The 17,132-nt window shown below is 40.9% G+C and overlaps 2 protein-coding genes across 4 annotated transcripts; one reads left to right on the top strand and one right to left on the bottom strand.

Moving 5' to 3' along the window:
• Positions 1–418: 418 nt before the first annotated feature.
• LOC111845515 (stannin-like) lies at positions 419–3,112 on the bottom strand. Its single transcript, XM_023814990.2, has 2 exons — positions 2,864–3,112; positions 419–1,650 (listed from the first exon to the last, which is right to left on the bottom strand). The coding sequence occupies exon 2, from the start codon at positions 1,539–1,541 to the stop codon at positions 1,275–1,277; it is 267 nt and encodes an 88-aa protein (XP_023670758.1). The 5' UTR covers positions 1,542–1,650; positions 2,864–3,112; the 3' UTR covers positions 419–1,274.
• A 3,414-nt stretch (positions 3,113–6,526) lies between these two features.
• On the top strand, positions 6,527–16,779 carry LOC111845522 (lipopolysaccharide-induced tumor necrosis factor-alpha factor homolog). 3 transcript variants are annotated; one of them, XM_023815000.2, is made up of 7 exons: positions 6,527–6,655; positions 11,255–11,450; positions 11,783–11,933; positions 14,155–15,382; positions 15,565–15,606; positions 15,704–15,836; positions 16,093–16,779. In XM_023815000.2, the coding sequence occupies exons 2-4, from the start codon at positions 11,261–11,263 to the stop codon at positions 14,261–14,263; spliced, it is 450 nt and encodes a 149-aa protein (XP_023670768.2). In that variant the 5' UTR covers positions 6,527–6,655; positions 11,255–11,260; the 3' UTR covers positions 14,264–15,382; positions 15,565–15,606; positions 15,704–15,836; positions 16,093–16,779. The 3 variants fall into 3 exon arrangements, with proteins under 3 accessions (XP_023670768.2, XP_072568644.1, XP_072568643.1); XM_072712543.1 differs by lacking the exon at positions 6,527–6,655 and adding an exon at positions 8,946–9,084 and having other exon boundaries at positions 14,155–15,376; XM_072712542.1 differs by lacking the exon at positions 6,527–6,655 and adding an exon at positions 8,946–9,084.
• Positions 16,780–17,132: the final 353 nt, after the last annotated feature.

The raw sequence follows: 17,132 nt of genomic DNA, 5'->3' as shown, positions 1-17,132 counted from the left end.
AGCAGGTGTCTATGATGTAAATGGATCAAAACTGAGTTTCAAACATCTTTGCGGTAGTTGGGGTTAAGGGTTGTGATTGTGGCACTAACAGTGATAGTTATGCTGCTGGCTACAAGATTTGAACTCACAACCTTCAGGACGTGGGCACGGATCCCAAACCCACTGAGCCACACACTGCTAGGGCGGCATGTAGCACGGTGGGCATCGACTTGGACGCCTCACCCCCAAAGTTGTAGGTTCATTTGTCAGCAGGGACTTTGTTGGTTTACCCATCAAATTCCTCCTCCTGTAAAGTAGGTATAATTTCCTTTGAAGAGGAGTTGCTATGTTGCATCCGGCTGATCACATTTCCCTGACAGACTTGTGCATCCGTGCCAATTCATGGTGTAGATAAATCGCGACAGCTTTCATTCCAGGGTTTTCCAACTAATTTTTTAATTAATGAATATGTTTATTCCACAGTTCCTTAAACAGGCATCAAAAATCAACATACTTCATAAAATCAAATAAAGGAAGTTATCATCCCTTAAATCAAGCTTACAAATTGTAAGGGAAAAAAGTGCAGAATCTTAGGACTGTACAGATTAAACAGGCAAGGGTGAAGTCACAGACACAAAGTGAGGACTGAAGACCTTCGGGATGCTCCAGGGCGACATCATCCTGGACATCAGTCATAGGCTCCCTCCTCAAGTGAGACTCCTCCCACTTTTCCCCATAAAGGCAGCAATTCTAATAAACCAAACCAGTACGTTCGTGCGGAAGGGGGGTGGGGTGGGCCCTGATGATCTGCATGCCAGCACAGGTTACACAGGGCAGTAACAGCAACATCGTCATCATATCAACATACAAAGCAAATGTACAACATCCACGATTAGTTGGCACTCCTTGGAAGAAGATCCCGGATCAGGAGTCTGACTGCTCGTCACTGAAATAAAACTGATGATCCATCACGTTTACTGAGATGTACGATATACATAACAGTCAAAGGTTAACAGTATTATCAATAGTTTAAACATAATTTCACAGACTATGCTAAACACAAATGATTGCTAGAAACAGAAGAAAATAACAGCAAAGGTGCTGATTACTCAAGGCTGAGTTGATCCAGTGTTTAAGTGCTTCCTCTACTTTGGATGCGTGCTTCCTTTTGGTGTGAAGACCATTTAAAGGAGCTAGTTTTACATCAATACTGCTGTATTATTGGAGATGTAGACTAGGAAAGGACTGCAGATTGGGAGGTGGTACGCAGGTGTTTGTGTGCGCATGTACACGTGCTAACTGTGGGTTTCAGTGCCGTTTGGGGTCAGCTTCGTCTTGTGCTCCACCCGTGGGCCTTTGACGGAGTACTGCACCAGCAGGAAGGGCTCCTTAGCCTCGCCCTCGCCCACGATGCTCTCCTCGTCCTCGGGCTGCCCGATGCGTTGCAGGTGCAAGTAACACCAGCAGCCCAGGATCAGGGCGCCCAGGGCAGCGATGGCGATGAGGGTGACGATGACCGTCACCACCCCGGTGGTGGGGCTGTGGTCCATGGCCGTGGACATGTTGGCGCCGTGATCCGGGGAGCAGGGGGTGGGCGGGACGTTCGTGTGGGACCCCCGAGATCTCACCGGCCTTCTGGGTAATTTTTTATAGCTCGTTCATTAACATCTCCTGCAATGCCAGCATGAGAGAGAAAGAGGGGGAGAGATCTCCAGTCAGCTCATTAAATCAGCCTGCAAACGTCACTCTGAACACCGCTATAAACCGCCCAACAAACACATCTACAAAGACTCTCCACGCAGACTTGTCTCCACCTTTAGAGTAAATTCCATACAAGAGAAAACATTTACCCTAAGAAAGGACGGCAATTAAGAATCTACATAAATTCAGGCTTTTATCCTGAATGTACATTGAAATCCTTGCTGTGGGTGTTAGGAACACCACCGTAAGTCAGAAGTGGATTCAGCTGTCTGAGGGACTGTGAACAGCACGAGGTCACACAGACCGGGACTAAGGACTACTGTTTATACAGTACACCCGGTAATTCAAGACCCGCAACAGTACCCCTCTCTAGCGGTGGTGATCAAGTGAAACATACTACTGGGAACTATGGGAAATTAGTCTCTGCTCACCAGCTATCCTCACTTTATAAATCAAGGCAACCTTCTCTCATGAATTAAGAATTATTAGTATATGACACTTTTGTAACAGTAATCCTTGTGCAGTTCAATGTCATGCCCTTATAGCCATCACTGAAACATTTCACCAAATAATTAGCTGAGACCCAAAATGCTGTCCCACAGCGTCACTGATGATGCACAAAGTCTAACAGGACTGGGTTAAAACGCCTATTTCAGCATTAATTCATCTGCAAAATACTACAAACGCCGTGGCTAAAACGCATATTTCCTCACACATATCAATCACTCGACATGTTACAAAAATGTTAACAAAAAGATTTTGTCTTGCTATTCACATCCAACAATTAATATTTTAAGTAGTGATAAAATGGTTTTAATTTAATAATAGATGTATATCCTGAATCAACGTTGACATTCAGACAGAACCTTATCCACAAACCTTAATTTTGTTTGGCCCCAAGAAAATATTCAGTGGCTAGAGTGCAACGTTGACTTTATAAGAATCTGGGAGGATAACCCAAATACGAAAGATTCGAGTACGCAGCAGTTATCCACGTATTTATAATACTAAACGTCACAGCATTGGACTACAGTTCGCACCACCTACAATTCATGAGTATTAATACACAATGGAGAACCAATTCCTTGTAACAAATACACAATAAAATGTAAATCCAATAGAGAGAGAGGCGGCCAAATGGATACCACCTGCCCAGAGGCTTTTTCGGGTTCAGGCAACCTACCTGGGAAGCGACGGGGAGATCATGGTTTCCTTATCGTGAAAAACACAGATCTCCTGACACGGACAGCCGCCCGCATGGCTACAATCCATGCAATACTTTCCCCGACATATGACGCAATTGCACAATGCCTCTAAACACGCCTTTTATCCAAGTCGACGTCTCCGCTAATTATTGTCGAAGATACGGACAAAGCTTAAATAGCGGTCCGCGGCGTCGCGCAGGGTAGGGCCTTATTTCATGTCGCAGGAAATTGCGTCACGGGGCGTCGTCAGACTACAACCAATGATATTTGAATTAGCCGCTGCCCAACCACAACCACTTACATAGTGCTATACTGTGCTACACAGTATTCGTATATGATTATGCCGCTAGTAGATTCAAAGATATTCAAAGATTCAAAGCTTGTTTTGTCATTTTGTTACAGAGATTACGTTACTGACTTCGAAATCTGATGCAATGAAGAAAACAATATATACAAGATGTAAACAATACACAAAAGAAGTAGATAGTATATAAAATTAAACAATACATCGAGGTTATCATACTATTAAATAAATAAATTATAAAGAGCCCGCCTATGTGCACAAGAACATGAAGTACAGAAGTTACAGGTGACAATTTATCATAGGTTATTACACATATTTGCATATATTGCACAATGATGAATAGTCATTTCTGTGAAACTGCTTTGTGGCAAGGTGACATTTTGTCAGGGGGCCCAGAATTTATAGATCCAGCCTTGCATCCATCTGTCCATCTATCCATTTTGCAGATGCTCTCCCAGTTCAGGATCAGGGGGGCAGTATCTACTGTTCCCTTTGCATATTAGAGATATTGCTCAATTTCCAGTTTATATTTGGCAAAAAAGTTGTTACTCAGATATGTTACTCAAATAAATAGATTAAATGTCATAATTTAACAAAATTATTTTAAAAATTAATTGTACTAATTATACATATGATAATTTTCCAATAATTTTGTAAACTTAAAAAAGACTTTACAGTATTTAGTAAGTTCAGGGATGTAAAATGCTATGTTTATGACGTGATACTCTACTTTTGCATTACACTTCATTAACCTCTAAATTTACCTCCATGTTTATGTTGTGGGAATAAATGTGTGCCCCGCCACTTGCTTGCCTTTCCAGTAATTGAGAATTTAAAGTTAAAAAATACTCCTTTAGTAAAAAAAATGTATTTGTAATGTATACATTTTTCAGTCTTATGCTGAAGTGATTACAATTTTGTAGTGACTAATAAGGGTCTATTTGACTAATGAGTCATTGCTATTTTAGCTTCATTTGTACCTCAAAAATACCACCTCAAAGTTAGATATTCTGTGCCCTATGTATAGAATGTGATAAACTTTAGACTCACCTCTGGAAGGGGGGGGGGGGGGGTACAGGGATGAGGTGGAGTAGCTGACAGCATGGTGTAGGAAGAACGACACAGCCAAGACCAGGGAGCTCATTGTGGAATTTAGGAAGACGGTAGACAACAGCCAGTCACTCACCATCAATGGGGACTGTATGGAGAAGGTCTCAGATTTCCACTTCACCTGGGGAACACACACGGCCCAAAATAGACTCTACTTCCTGAGAGTTCTCAGCACGAACAACATCCCTGAGAAACTGCTGGTGTCCTTCTACCACTGTGCAGTAGACAGCATCCTGCCCAACTGTGCATGGTTCTCCAGCTACACAGTAGCACAGAGGAAAGAGCTCCACCGGGTCAATCAAGTCACCCAGCAGATAGTTTGCTGCTCTCTCCCCTCACTTGAAGAACTGCACAGTTCCTGTTGTCTCAGGGACATCAAGAAAACGCTTCAGGACATGTACACACCCTGGACATGTACTGTTTGAACGCTTGCTATCAGGGAGAGGTTTCAGATCCATAAAAACCAGAACCAACAGACTAAAAAACAGTTTCTATCCTTCAGCCATCACCATGCTAAATGCTGCTAAGCTGACAATGTGATCTAGGGCACCTTCATGTTTACAATATAGTCTTATGTATACAACTAAGTTGGATCATTGCTTAAATGTAATGCTGCTATTTTCAAGTGCAATAGGTGAAACGTGCAATATCTTGAAACTATGGGGTATGACCGCTTTATCATGCTAGTCTCTGCTTATTTATCAGATTTATTTTGTTTTATTGTTACTATTTTGTCTATTGATTTGATGTTGTGACACTGGAGAAGATGCATCTTTAAATTTCGTTGCTGCGGAAACAACAATGACAATAAAGCATCTGAATCTGAATCTTCTAGACTAGTAGTTTTGCAGTTAAAGATCAAAATACCTCCAATTTAGGTTACGTTTTGTTGATATATGCGACAGACTAAACACTCAACCCACTAAAAGACAAAAGTTGTACGATTGTGAGGCAAGTGACCTCTAGTGGCACAAATTAGCAGTGTTGTTATCGGAGTAGACGTTTAAGGTTACATTTCATCGCAGTTATCAGAATGTGTCGTTACCTGTTGCTGTTAATTTTCATTGCTCCGTTGGTCTCTCCGTTGTTTTTCTTTCAGAATTTTAATTCTCTGGTTAATTTAATGAGACGAACCCCCAGCCCCGTCTGTTATCGCTGTAAAAAAAAAGACAAATTAAAATTTAAAAACAGCTTACTGCACTAGATTTTTGAGGGCAACTCAAACTTATAAGTTTTCAAGAAAACCACATATTGTTGTCCCAACGTTATATGCGGTGTCATCATTAAACTAAGGTCTCATATTAAATATGTGAGGGGTTTTTACTCCAAAATCTTAAAAAATAAGTTTGAGTTATTTAATTTGGCACAGATTATGTCCAAATTGTAATTTATTTTATTACCGTTTTTTAAAGGGATTTTTGAAAAACGGTCATCTTCATGCAGCCCTGCAAGCAGGTCCTCCACAGGGAAAATTTGGGGGTTGGTGGCAGGATGGGCACTCCAGCCACTGGATAAATCTCACACTCCATTCGGATTAATGTGGTGCTAATGTGGTCCCACCGCATGGCGGCACTCGGTTTCTCATCCCTGCTGGGTGCGGTAATGCAGTATAATCAGCAAGCGCTCCTTACCTCTCAAACCTACATTATTTTTTAATCGATATATTAAATCAATTATAGACCTATATATTTTAATTACTTAGTTTTTATTAAATTATTGAATAATTTCGCCCCTCATATACAAACAACATTTGTGGTGACCCCCGAATAATCGAAGACGTGTAGAATTTTTACTGCTGAAGAAACGTGCATTGCTCCAACATCTGATTTTCATTTCTGGAAAAAAAGAATGCTGCATTTGTACCGTACTCGGCTTGAATAGTCTGTGTCGGGCAACATTTATCCTAGCTATAAACTTCAGACTCAAAATTTACGTACATTGAATCATTTCAGCTATAAATGAATTCGACATACAGACCTAAAGTTTAAGAACAACGGTACAGCATAAATATATTTGCATTGGAATTCAGTTAATGATCCACCACTATGTTAACTGTATTTGAACAAACTCATGCTCGATAAACAGTGGTTGATAATTTCTGTTGATAAACTACTGTCCAAAAATCGGCTGAATTATTTGATTCGACTCATTGTGTCTACCTGGGATGGTCTGTCTCATCACATGATATATGTTGGAGATAGAAAACGGAAGTCTGTAGAAGTACACAGTCGTTTTGTCTAACAACAGGTTATACGAAAGCTACATAGACTGTATAATTTTTTTTTTTTTTATCAGTTGTCGCGTTAAGGACCATTGAACAATTTAAGTGCTCGAATTACCAGGAGAACTTCTAAAGGTAAAATGTAATTTCAGCGCTTGTTTATAATAATCGACTGCAGAAATTATAATTCCAAACATCTGTTTTACTTTGTAAGGTAACAAATAGGGCCTAGTAAATACGTATAAAGTTGTGAACGGTTTAAATGATCCAGATTATATTTTAAAATATCACTGGGATGAAAGTATATGTTTCCAATAACTTGCATTATAGCAATGCATTATAGCATGTTGAACCCAAACATATCAGATATTTATCTAAATTTCTCCACTTTACTAAACACTTGACTCGGGTCATTTTGCTGTAGTAGCTGTATGATTAATGAGTATGTAGTAGCTAATTTGAATTAATTTTCACAAGTCTGTCTTTGGAGGGAGAGAAGCAGAAAGACGGCTGCGTCACGCCAGCGCCTCCTCGAGCAATGCGTCTCGACCGGTTCTGAAATGCCGCTTGTCCGGATGATTAGGCTGCATGAGCGTAATGCAGCTATTTGCATGTTCGCAATCATGTACTTGGCTACATGCTGTCGCTTTATTTAGCACTGCTGTTTTTTACTGTCAGGAATTTGCAGCTTCATTACGGCCACTGCCAATTGCCCCTCTGCGGACCTTTAGTCGACTTAGTCGAAAGTGATATTGACCTGTAATACCTTTGCCCTCTGGCTAGAGGTCGTTTTTGTTTTGTGAAACCACATTGTTTTCTTCCCTGCGGCACAGTCTCGGCTGTTTGTCTTTTAACCTCTCCTTGGTTTTATGTCACCTCTCTTTTATGGCAAGCCGTTTTAACTTTAAATATTTGTAGAGGATATCGCAAATTCAGTTAGAATATCATAGATATCAACAATTCAGTTGTAGCTAGTTATAATGGCAATTCTTGATATCAGAAATTCTATTTTAACTAGTGAGATTCAAACCGTTTTTCTTCTTTTCAATGGGAGTTGGAATTTGAACTAGTTAAATGCCAGTTTCTGATATCAAGAAATCAATTGTAACTAGTTACAATTCATTTATAACTAGTTAGACTTAAATTCCTGATATCAGAAATTTGATTACAGTAAAAGTTCTTGTATCCAGCAACATGGAATAGTAGAATGTTACTCATGAAAGTCACTTAATTGTAGCAATTTAATCCTTTTATATACACATTAATGATTATTGTACTGTTATTTTAACACACTGCAGTGACATTGAAGTCAGATATCTGGTACAATACACAAGATTGAGAGGTAAACAATGACGGAACAAGGGGACATAGCATTAAAGCATGCTGCTCCATAGGCATGAGCAGGAACCGGCATTTGTATTGTGCAATACTTCTTTTGTTATTTAGCATTTTTTGTTAGCTTAATGTAAATTTTTGTAAAGTTTTTACTTTTTATCATGAATTTTTAAAATTTTTACTGATATGTTATAATTGTAGTGGTTACACTTGAGTGTTAGTTACTTGATGGATGGATAGGACACCTCTTTCTGTACCTTCTTTAATAGCCCTTCCATCGTGTACAGACAGGGCCTTGGTCACTCTTTTCTCTGCCTTCAGGAACAGAATCTTATTTGGAAAACTGGGCTTCACACACATTCAAGCAAAGGAGATGATTAAATACAGACCATGATAATGCAGCTGTACATTTTTATAAATTCTTGGTAAAAAATCATATAAATCACATTTAAGGCCATCAAATTGTGGAATGAATAGAGTGAAGGAAGTACATTTGTATTATATACGAATACAGTGGTACCTCGGTTCTCGAACTCACTAGAACCCGAATTTCATGAAAGTCGAACAAACTAGTTTGACCTAGAACTCGATCTGAATATCAGAAGTCGAACCGTGAACGCTGACCTAATATAAATTGTACGCGCCAGGAAATGAGTCATACTACAATGCAATTCTTACTTGAATGCCTTCTTCACAGACTGGACGATTAACCAAATAAAGCAGCGCAACATTACAGTAACTAACAATAAATAAACCACTAACTTACGTGTACTATTAGAGCATTTATGTAATTTATTTAAACTTTATTTTACCAGGCAAATTAACTAAAAAACAATTCTCACTGCTTTACGAGATATTCGGGAGAAATAGCAGATTACACATCGGAACTGCCTGGGATACAAACGTCATGCGTGTAACTAAACTCTTCAGCCAATAAGGGCAAAAGTGTGTCGTCACGGAGGCGGCTCCAGTTTGTGCAGACGGGTGAGAGGTCGCAATGCATCTAACCGTAATTCATTGCGTCAGGGTCAGAATGTGTTGCTTTAAGCCAGCGCTGTAAGCAAGTCGAACGCAGGCAATGACCGGACTGGGGAAACAAACTGAAACGCGGACTTAATACAGAGAACTAATGACAACAACCAGAAACAGCTGATCACATGGGGATCCCGCACGAGGTTAACGAGGGGGCGTGGCACACGGAAGGAGCGGAAGATCGGGGCAGGACAGGGGTAATGTTGGGATAAGATCTATCGTTTTGGAAGCCATTAAGAAAAATATGCTCTTCTTGTTTTATCCTGTTCCTTTTGTGTTTAAATGCTAAAAAAAAAAATATTTAGGTGTAATTTTGGGGGGCCGGGAACCAATTAATTGGTTTTCCATTATTTCTTATGGGAAAAATTCAATCAGAACTCGAACTTTTTAGGATTCGATCCGGAGTCCGGAACGGATTAAGTTCGAGAACCGAGGTACCACTGTATATGATGCGTGATATTGTAGCAAATTAATCACAGTATATTATAGTATTGGTGTGGTATATAATACAAAGTACTGTATATACATACATACACACAAAGGGAAAAATAGGGTTAGGTTAATCCAAGTCCATACTTAGAAATTTATGCAAAACAAAATTAATTAAATAATAAAAACAGTGTTGTCATTGGCCAGTTATGTAATCATATGCATTTTAAATAAGAAATATTAACACTACATTATTAAATTATTTCATAAACATCTCCTATGTGTCTTATGAGTCTCATGAGAATTGCCTAGTAACCACTAACTTGTGGATTACCGAGAGTCAGGTCAAAACAGCGCTTTAGGAACCATTTGCTGTATTTTCCAACCCCACTAGATGGTGCTCTTGGATTACTTTAGGGCATGTTTGAGTCCTTTTTTGAACAGAGAGCATCATCATGTGGTGTCAGAAAATACAGCAAATGGTTCATGAAGCGTCGTTTTGGTCATCATTAGTTGAGAGCAGTGAGCTGCAGCCCCCATGCGTCTGGGCATGCATGCAGCACAAGTACAGCGGATAACGAAATGCGGAGGGGCAGTGAAGGCAACGTAGCTACTGTCTAGGAAAGGCAGATGTAAGTGATTAAAAAATCGTTGCTGTGTTTTAATATGATAATTTGTCATTTTCTTTTAGAATCTAAGACTTCGACCTGTGCAATGCGTGGATGTACAAAAAGTTTGAATCTTTCATATATGAAAACTGGTTTTATGAAATCACTGAAAAGAACCAGTTCAAAACAACTATTTGTTCACCAATAGACATCACTGTCGTTCATTTGAATAGCTGTGTTTACATGCTAGTATTACATGTAGTATTGAGTGCTTTCACTCCGACTGAAAATTCTGCAAATACAAATGTAATTCCTTATTGCATTGGACTTGGTTACTAATATATCAATTGCGTTAGAACAGACCCAAGGTGTGATATCACACGTTGTGGCAGGACTGACTGCATTTACCATTTGCAGAAGTACAGGTACATTGGACTGCTGTCTCTTTCGCATATTCCATCTCACTCTCCCTTGAGACATTCACACATACAGGGGAGAGCGAAGTTTGGGGTTAGTCATTTATCTGATGCCCCTAGAGCCAAGGGCCCATCTGAGATGTGACTATGCAGGTAAGGACAGGATTTACTGAGCCACACAATGCGTGCCCCCCCCCCCAAAAGCGGGACCCTGACCTGATTCAAACACACAACCTTCTGATTTGAAGTCTGACACACTACCGTTGCACCTCAAGGTCTACAAGCTGCTGGGTCTGTAAGTGAATCATTTCCCAAATCAGGCAAAAATGCTTAAGACCGGTCTAAATTTTCAGGAACTGCCATTTATACAGATGGAAAGCTTTTCTCAAGGAGATCATTTGTCGTACTAACATCTGCATATAGGTGCTGTGGGGTCTCAGTGTGGCTTCCCACCTTCATGGTTATGGGTTTGCTTCCAGGCCTCCTCTGTGTGTGGAGTTTGCATGCTCTCCCTGTGCTCAGGTGCATTTCTGTCCAGATATTCGGCTTTCCTTCTAGAAGCACCTAGGTTCCGTGTGACCCTCTACTGCAATGTTTTTTGACACGGTTCTCCGAGATGCTCAGACAGTCCATGTTCTTGCCCAGAGCTGGGAGGGAGCAAAAACGTGGAGCATCTGGGGCTCCCTGAGAACCGGGTTGGGAAACACTGCTCTCCTGGATAAGCAGTTATGGGAAATGGATGGGGGTGTCACAGTGCAGTGCATTGTCACTTCAGACATCAAGGGTTGAGGGCTGGAATCCAGTCCAGGGTTTGCCCACCCCATGTGTCCTATGCTACCTGTGATAGGTTCTAGATCCATCCATAACCATACACTTAGTGGATGGATAATCATTTGTATTGTTTTTTCATGCAGAACATTATGGCAACAGCTTCACCACCTGTAGAAGAGCTTCCTTCAGGCCTGCCTCCACTACCTTCATATGAAGAAGCTGTGAGGCTCCCAAACATCCCGAACCCAGTTCCACCTCCACCAGACTATGCCAAGACCATGCAAGAGCCGTGTCCACCACACGTGAACAGTCCACCCCCAGTAATTAGCCCACCACAAGGTAAGGGCTTTCTTCTCATACTCAGCTGATTTAAGTTTGCATCATAGCTTGTACCTGTGATATGTGAAAAGATGTTTGAAGATAGGTTATGTTAGAAGGCTGAGATCTCGTGTAGTAGAGGTTTAAGACTTTGGTGTTGTGTGTTAAGCTCTGAATCTTGAACTGTGATCCTGGATCACAGGATGATGTATTTCTGTTAATATTCTGATTCATTGTCACAGTGTGCCATAAATTTGCTACCTCTCAGTTATGCATGAAATACTCCAGACCAAGTTATCCTGACTTAATTGTTACCGTGTCATACACACTGCATGTTGCGTTGCTTTTCCCAGTGACTGTGCAGAACGTGGTCTGTCAGCAGTCTCTGGGGGAGAATCCAGTGCAGATCCAGTGTCCTGCGTGCCTGCAGGTGGTGGTGACCCGTTTGGAGCACAGCTCAGGCATCCTCCCCTGGATCCTCTGTGCTAGCCTCTTTATCGTGGGGTAGGTGAGCCACACAACCTTGAAAACAACCAGAGCTCTCATTTAGGTTTGAAGTCCAGACAAGCAAGATGAAACCAAAACATGATCCTCAGTCTGCCAGCGATCATCTCGGCGGGGTGGGGGTTCAGATTCAGGGGCCCCGGCTCTTTACAGGGGCTCCTGACTTTGTAACATTATCCTGCATGTTACAGGATCATCCAGGATTGCAAATCCAGTGTCTTCATACACATATTTTGTATTTTTGCATCCACTCAGCAAATATTTCTGTTTTTTTTATTGAAAGTAGAAACTAGCAGGGGGCTTTTGTCAGGGGGTGCAGTTTTATCACCTTCACACCTTCACACCACACAGAAGGTCATAAGAACATAAGAACATAAGAAATTTACAAACGAGAGGAGGCCATTCGGCCCATCAAGCTCGTTTGGGGAGAACTTAGCTAATAGCTCAGAGTTGTTAAAATCTTATCTAGCTCTGATTTAAAGGAACCCATGGTTTTAGCTTCCACTACAATAGCAGGAAGACTATTCCATACTCTGACTACACGCTGTGTAAAGAAGTGCTTCCTCAAATTTGTTTTAAAATGTTCTCCCGCTAATTTCCACTTATGGCCACGAGTTCTAGTATTTAGACTAATATTGAAATAGTGATTTGGCTGAACAGCATCCAGACCCGTTAGAATCTTATAGACCTGAATCATATCCCCCCTTAGTCTCCTTTGCTCAAGGCTGAACAGATTCAGTTCCGCTAACCTCTCCTCGTAAGACATTCCTCTAAGACCAGGAATCATTCTCGTAGCTGTTCGTTGCACCTTTTCTAAGGCAGCAATGTCCTTCTTGAGGTATGGTGACCAAACCTGCACACAGTATTCTAGGTGGGGTCTTACCAAGGAATTATATAAGTGTAACATCACCTCCCTTGACTTAAACTCCACACATCTAGAGATATAACCCAACATTCTGTTCGCCTTTTTTATTGCTTCCCCACATTGGCGAGAGTGGGACATGGAAGCATCAACATACATACCGAGATCTTTCTCGTAATCAGCTACCTTTATTTCAGTGGAACCCATAAAATATCTGTACTGTATATTTCTGCTCCCTGCATGGATTACCTTACATTTATCTGTGTTAAATTTCATCTGCCAAGTATCAGCCCATTCGCTAATTAAATCCAGATCCCGTTGAAGCCTCTCTGCTGCTAGATTAGTATCTGCTACCCCGCCCACCTTAGTGTCGTCTGCAAATTTAACCAGTTTACTGTATGTATTCGTGTCAATATCATTAATGTAAATTAGGAACAATAGTGGTCCTAAAATTGAACCCTGCGGTACCCCACTATAAACGGAGGTCCACTGTGACATAGTGCCTCTAATAACTACTCGCTGCTTCCTATCAGTTAGCCAGTTTTTGATCCAAGCTGCCACAGTTCCTAAAATTCCTGCAGCTTTAAGCTTTAACAAGAGCCGTTTGTGGGGGACAACATCAAAGGCTTTCTGGAAATCTAAGTAAATCACATCATAGGCCTTTTTGTGATCAATTTCACTTGTAGCTTCCTCAAAGAACTCAAGCAGATTCGTTAAGCAGGATCTACCTCTCCTAAATCCATGTTGGCTATCCTTTATAATGTTATTTGCATCTAGGTAATCTACCATTTTCACTTGAATTATAGCTTCCATTATTTTTCCAGTAATGCTAGTTAAACTGATTGGCCTATAGTTTGCTGGATTACTTCTATCCCCTTTTTTGAATATGGGTGTTATATTAGCATGCTTCCAATCTGATGGTACCACACCCGCAGATAACGATTTCTGGAATATTAAAGTCAAAGGTTGGCTAATAATATCCCTCATCTCTTTCAAGACTAAAGGTAAGATGCCATCAGGCCCCTGCGATTTATTTATTTTGAGTTTAGCTAGGCTTAGTATCACATCAACCTCAGTTATACATATATTGGTCATAGACGATGCTGTATTCGTATTAATTGGTGGTAAGTTACTTGTGTTCTCTATTGTGAACACCCTTGAAAAATAATCATTAAACTCGTTTACCATATCAATTTCGTTATCAATTATAAGGCCCTTACTATCCTGCAAATTAGTGATTTCAGCTTTTAGTGCTCTCTTGGAACTCAGGTCGCCGATCATTTGGCCGCCTTTCTGACCGCTATTCGCCCAAGCAGCCGGGCTTAATCTCACTGTCCCTGTGGACCTTCTCCCTTCCAGCTGTTCCTATGGGTGCTGCCTGATTCCGTTCTGTTGGGACGGCCTGAAGGACGTGACACATTACTGTCCCAACTGCCACCAGGTCCTGGGAGTCTTCAGGCGCTTGTGATGTCAGAGAGCAGCACTGCCTGGCTACAGTTGCGGAGGTCAACCATCATCATGCTTATGAGATGAAGAGGGAAAATGAGTAAAATAAGGAAGCACTTTTTTTTATCCAGCAAATTAAGCTGCACTGGCAGCCCACTCTGGGTGTCCCCTGCCTTGTGTCCCCTGCTTCTAGGGATGGGCTCCAGGCTCATTATGACTGTCCTGAGTGAGGCTAATTAGGGATCATGGCAATTAAGAAACACAAGTAACACTTGGACACTTTCATATATATAAAAAACTTTCTCAAAATTATGAACATTAGCAAGTCTTGATAATTGTAACAAATCAAAGTCTGAATCGAATCTGTATTTATCATCAGTCTGAATTAATGTGAAATTTTTAGCAGTCAAGAAGGAATTATCTCCTCTGCGGAATGAAGTCGATGTATTTTGCTGTGGGGGTTGCTAATGGCAAATGACTGGTTTGAATTCAAGCTGTTTTTGTGACTGGAATTCTGTTCATATGAAGGGACATTCTTTGGTGCTTAATGTGTGGTTATAAGGACATTAAAATGTGGCTGTTTTGAATGGCTGTTTCTTTTTAGAGTTATTTTATCATACAGCTTAATATTTGGGAACATATAAAGGAACTAACATCAATAGTCATGAAGTATGAGTGGGTAGCACTGCTGCCTTACACCTACACCTCTGCTCTGCGTGTGTGGAGTTTGCATGTGCTCCTTATGTGAAGCGTGTTTCCTCCTCTTGCCTGACTGGTGTTTGGAAATTGCGCATTGCATATGATGGTGTATCTATGGGTCCTGGGACGGACCGGCATCTCATCCAGAGTGTTACCCCAGTCTGGACCCCTGTGCTGCCTGAGATAAGCTCCAGGACTCCCTGGGACCCCAACCAGAATAAGGGCTGAAAGATTGCTGAAGAAAAAATGAGTTCACTAAGTTTTCACCACATTTTAACACACCATACATGCAGACAGCAACGTTTGAGGAAATGCCTTCAAAAACTGATTGGGCCTCGGTCTTATTAGGGGGTGTGGCCACCACAAGTGACCATTTCCAGAGCTCAGCTTGAGTCAGCCATCCTTATTTTTTGTGACACCGGAGACAATCGAGCAAGTGAGTGTAAGTACAGGCTTTTCTGTCTCTTCATTTGTCTAGATTCTTTAAGAGTTACGTTTTACATTGTAAAGCTGACTCAAAACCTGTTGATTGCCATATTGGTCATTTTCACTATTTATATACCCGCAATATTAAATATGTAGTATTTAATGTGAAAGATGAAATATGTGTTTTTCTTTTAAAAGGGAAAATGGCAAATGTGCCAGCCTACCCTCAGCCACTTGTTGGTATGTTAGCATTTAAAATGTGCTCTTTATAAAATAATGATGTTATATGGTTGTGCTATTTATTCATAACTGTGTGTCTTCCTTGTCTCCCCCTCAGGGAGACCTGTGAATTTCACAGACAGCCCGGTCCAAGTGATTTGCCCTGTTTGCCATCAGACCGTTGTGACCAAAGTGGAATTCTCCTCTGGACTGCTTACGTACCTCTTCTGTGGGGGCCTGTTATTCTGTGGGTATGTAGCAGAATATATAATAGTATAATGCATATATAATTATAATGTATCGTATTACAAAAACGGCACGTAAAAACCAGGCATATGCATTAGAGATCAGTCAACATGCATATGTAGTCATATGTGATTGAAGCATCAGGATACAGAGACATTACATGTTTTTTGCCTCTAAGAAGCATGTGATGATGATATGCTTCCTTTGGCTGTTATTGTCTGTGACTGAAACGTCTGTTTATATTTTGTACTTGATTTTCAGGTGTGTACTGGGCTGCTGCCTTATCCCTTTCTGTGTCAACCGCCTGAGAAATGCCACTCACATCTGCCCAAGCTGCAAATCTGTACTCAGTGTCTATAAGCGCCTCTGATTACAGTCATTCCTCTGTAACTCTTAGCTGGGTTTCAGTGCCTCTATACCACAGATTCCTGTGTACAGGGCTGAATTGTTCCAGTTAGCATTCCTTGGAAATAGCCTGGATCACAAGACCAGTTTGCTGTTACTTTAATTTGATTTTGCTGACCAGGAATGTCATTGAAAATGTGTGTCCCTGAAAATATGGTAAAACTGTATATCATTGCAAGGCAATGTTCTTCTCATGTTTCTTTGAATCCTAATCAGTCTGTTACCATGGTAACAAAACCTGTTTTCTGCATCACCTGTCATGCAGTAGGCATGTTTTTAATTATTAATATAATTTGGGAAATTGTCAGTATAAGTTTTTTGGTTGCTTTCTGACAGGGCTCAGACCCTCTGAGAATTAAGGCACTACTCTTGGGATAGGAAAATAAAACGGTGTGTTAAATAGACAGAAATGCAAGTTGTAGTGATTTGTGCACATATATAGAGCTCTGGAAAAAAATGAGAGACCACAGCAAAAAATTTTGTTTCACTCATTTCTCAATTGATGGGTGTGCATCCATGAATAAAATGTTTTTGCAAACTGCAGCCTGGCTCATCCCTGCTTCTCATTAATGAAGGGCTTCTTCTTGTTTATGAGACTTCAGTCCTGCTTCTAGGAGCCTGATGCATACTGTCCTAGCAGTGCACTTCACACCACTTAATGGTTCCCATTCTTTTTGAAGGTCACTTGATGTCACCGTCAGATATGAGGCACTGCCAGATAAGTTGACGGTCATCTCCGGCATTAGAAAGTTGCTTCTGCTCTCTACCTGGCTGATTTTTGGTAATTCGCAGTGTCTCCTGCTTCACCTTGTTCTTCTACTGCTGTCTTTGAAACTTTGAGCCTGGAAGTAGCCTGACACAGTGTAACCTTGTGCTAATAGAACCAGGATTAAACC

Source organism: Paramormyrops kingsleyae, chromosome 5 (genome assembly GCF_048594095.1).
Source record: "Paramormyrops kingsleyae isolate MSU_618 chromosome 5, PKINGS_0.4, whole genome shotgun sequence".
Taxonomy (NCBI): domain Eukaryota; kingdom Metazoa; phylum Chordata; class Actinopteri; order Osteoglossiformes; family Mormyridae; genus Paramormyrops; species Paramormyrops kingsleyae.
Note: the sequence above shows the minus strand (reverse complement) of the source record. Positions and strands in the feature narration are given on the sequence as shown.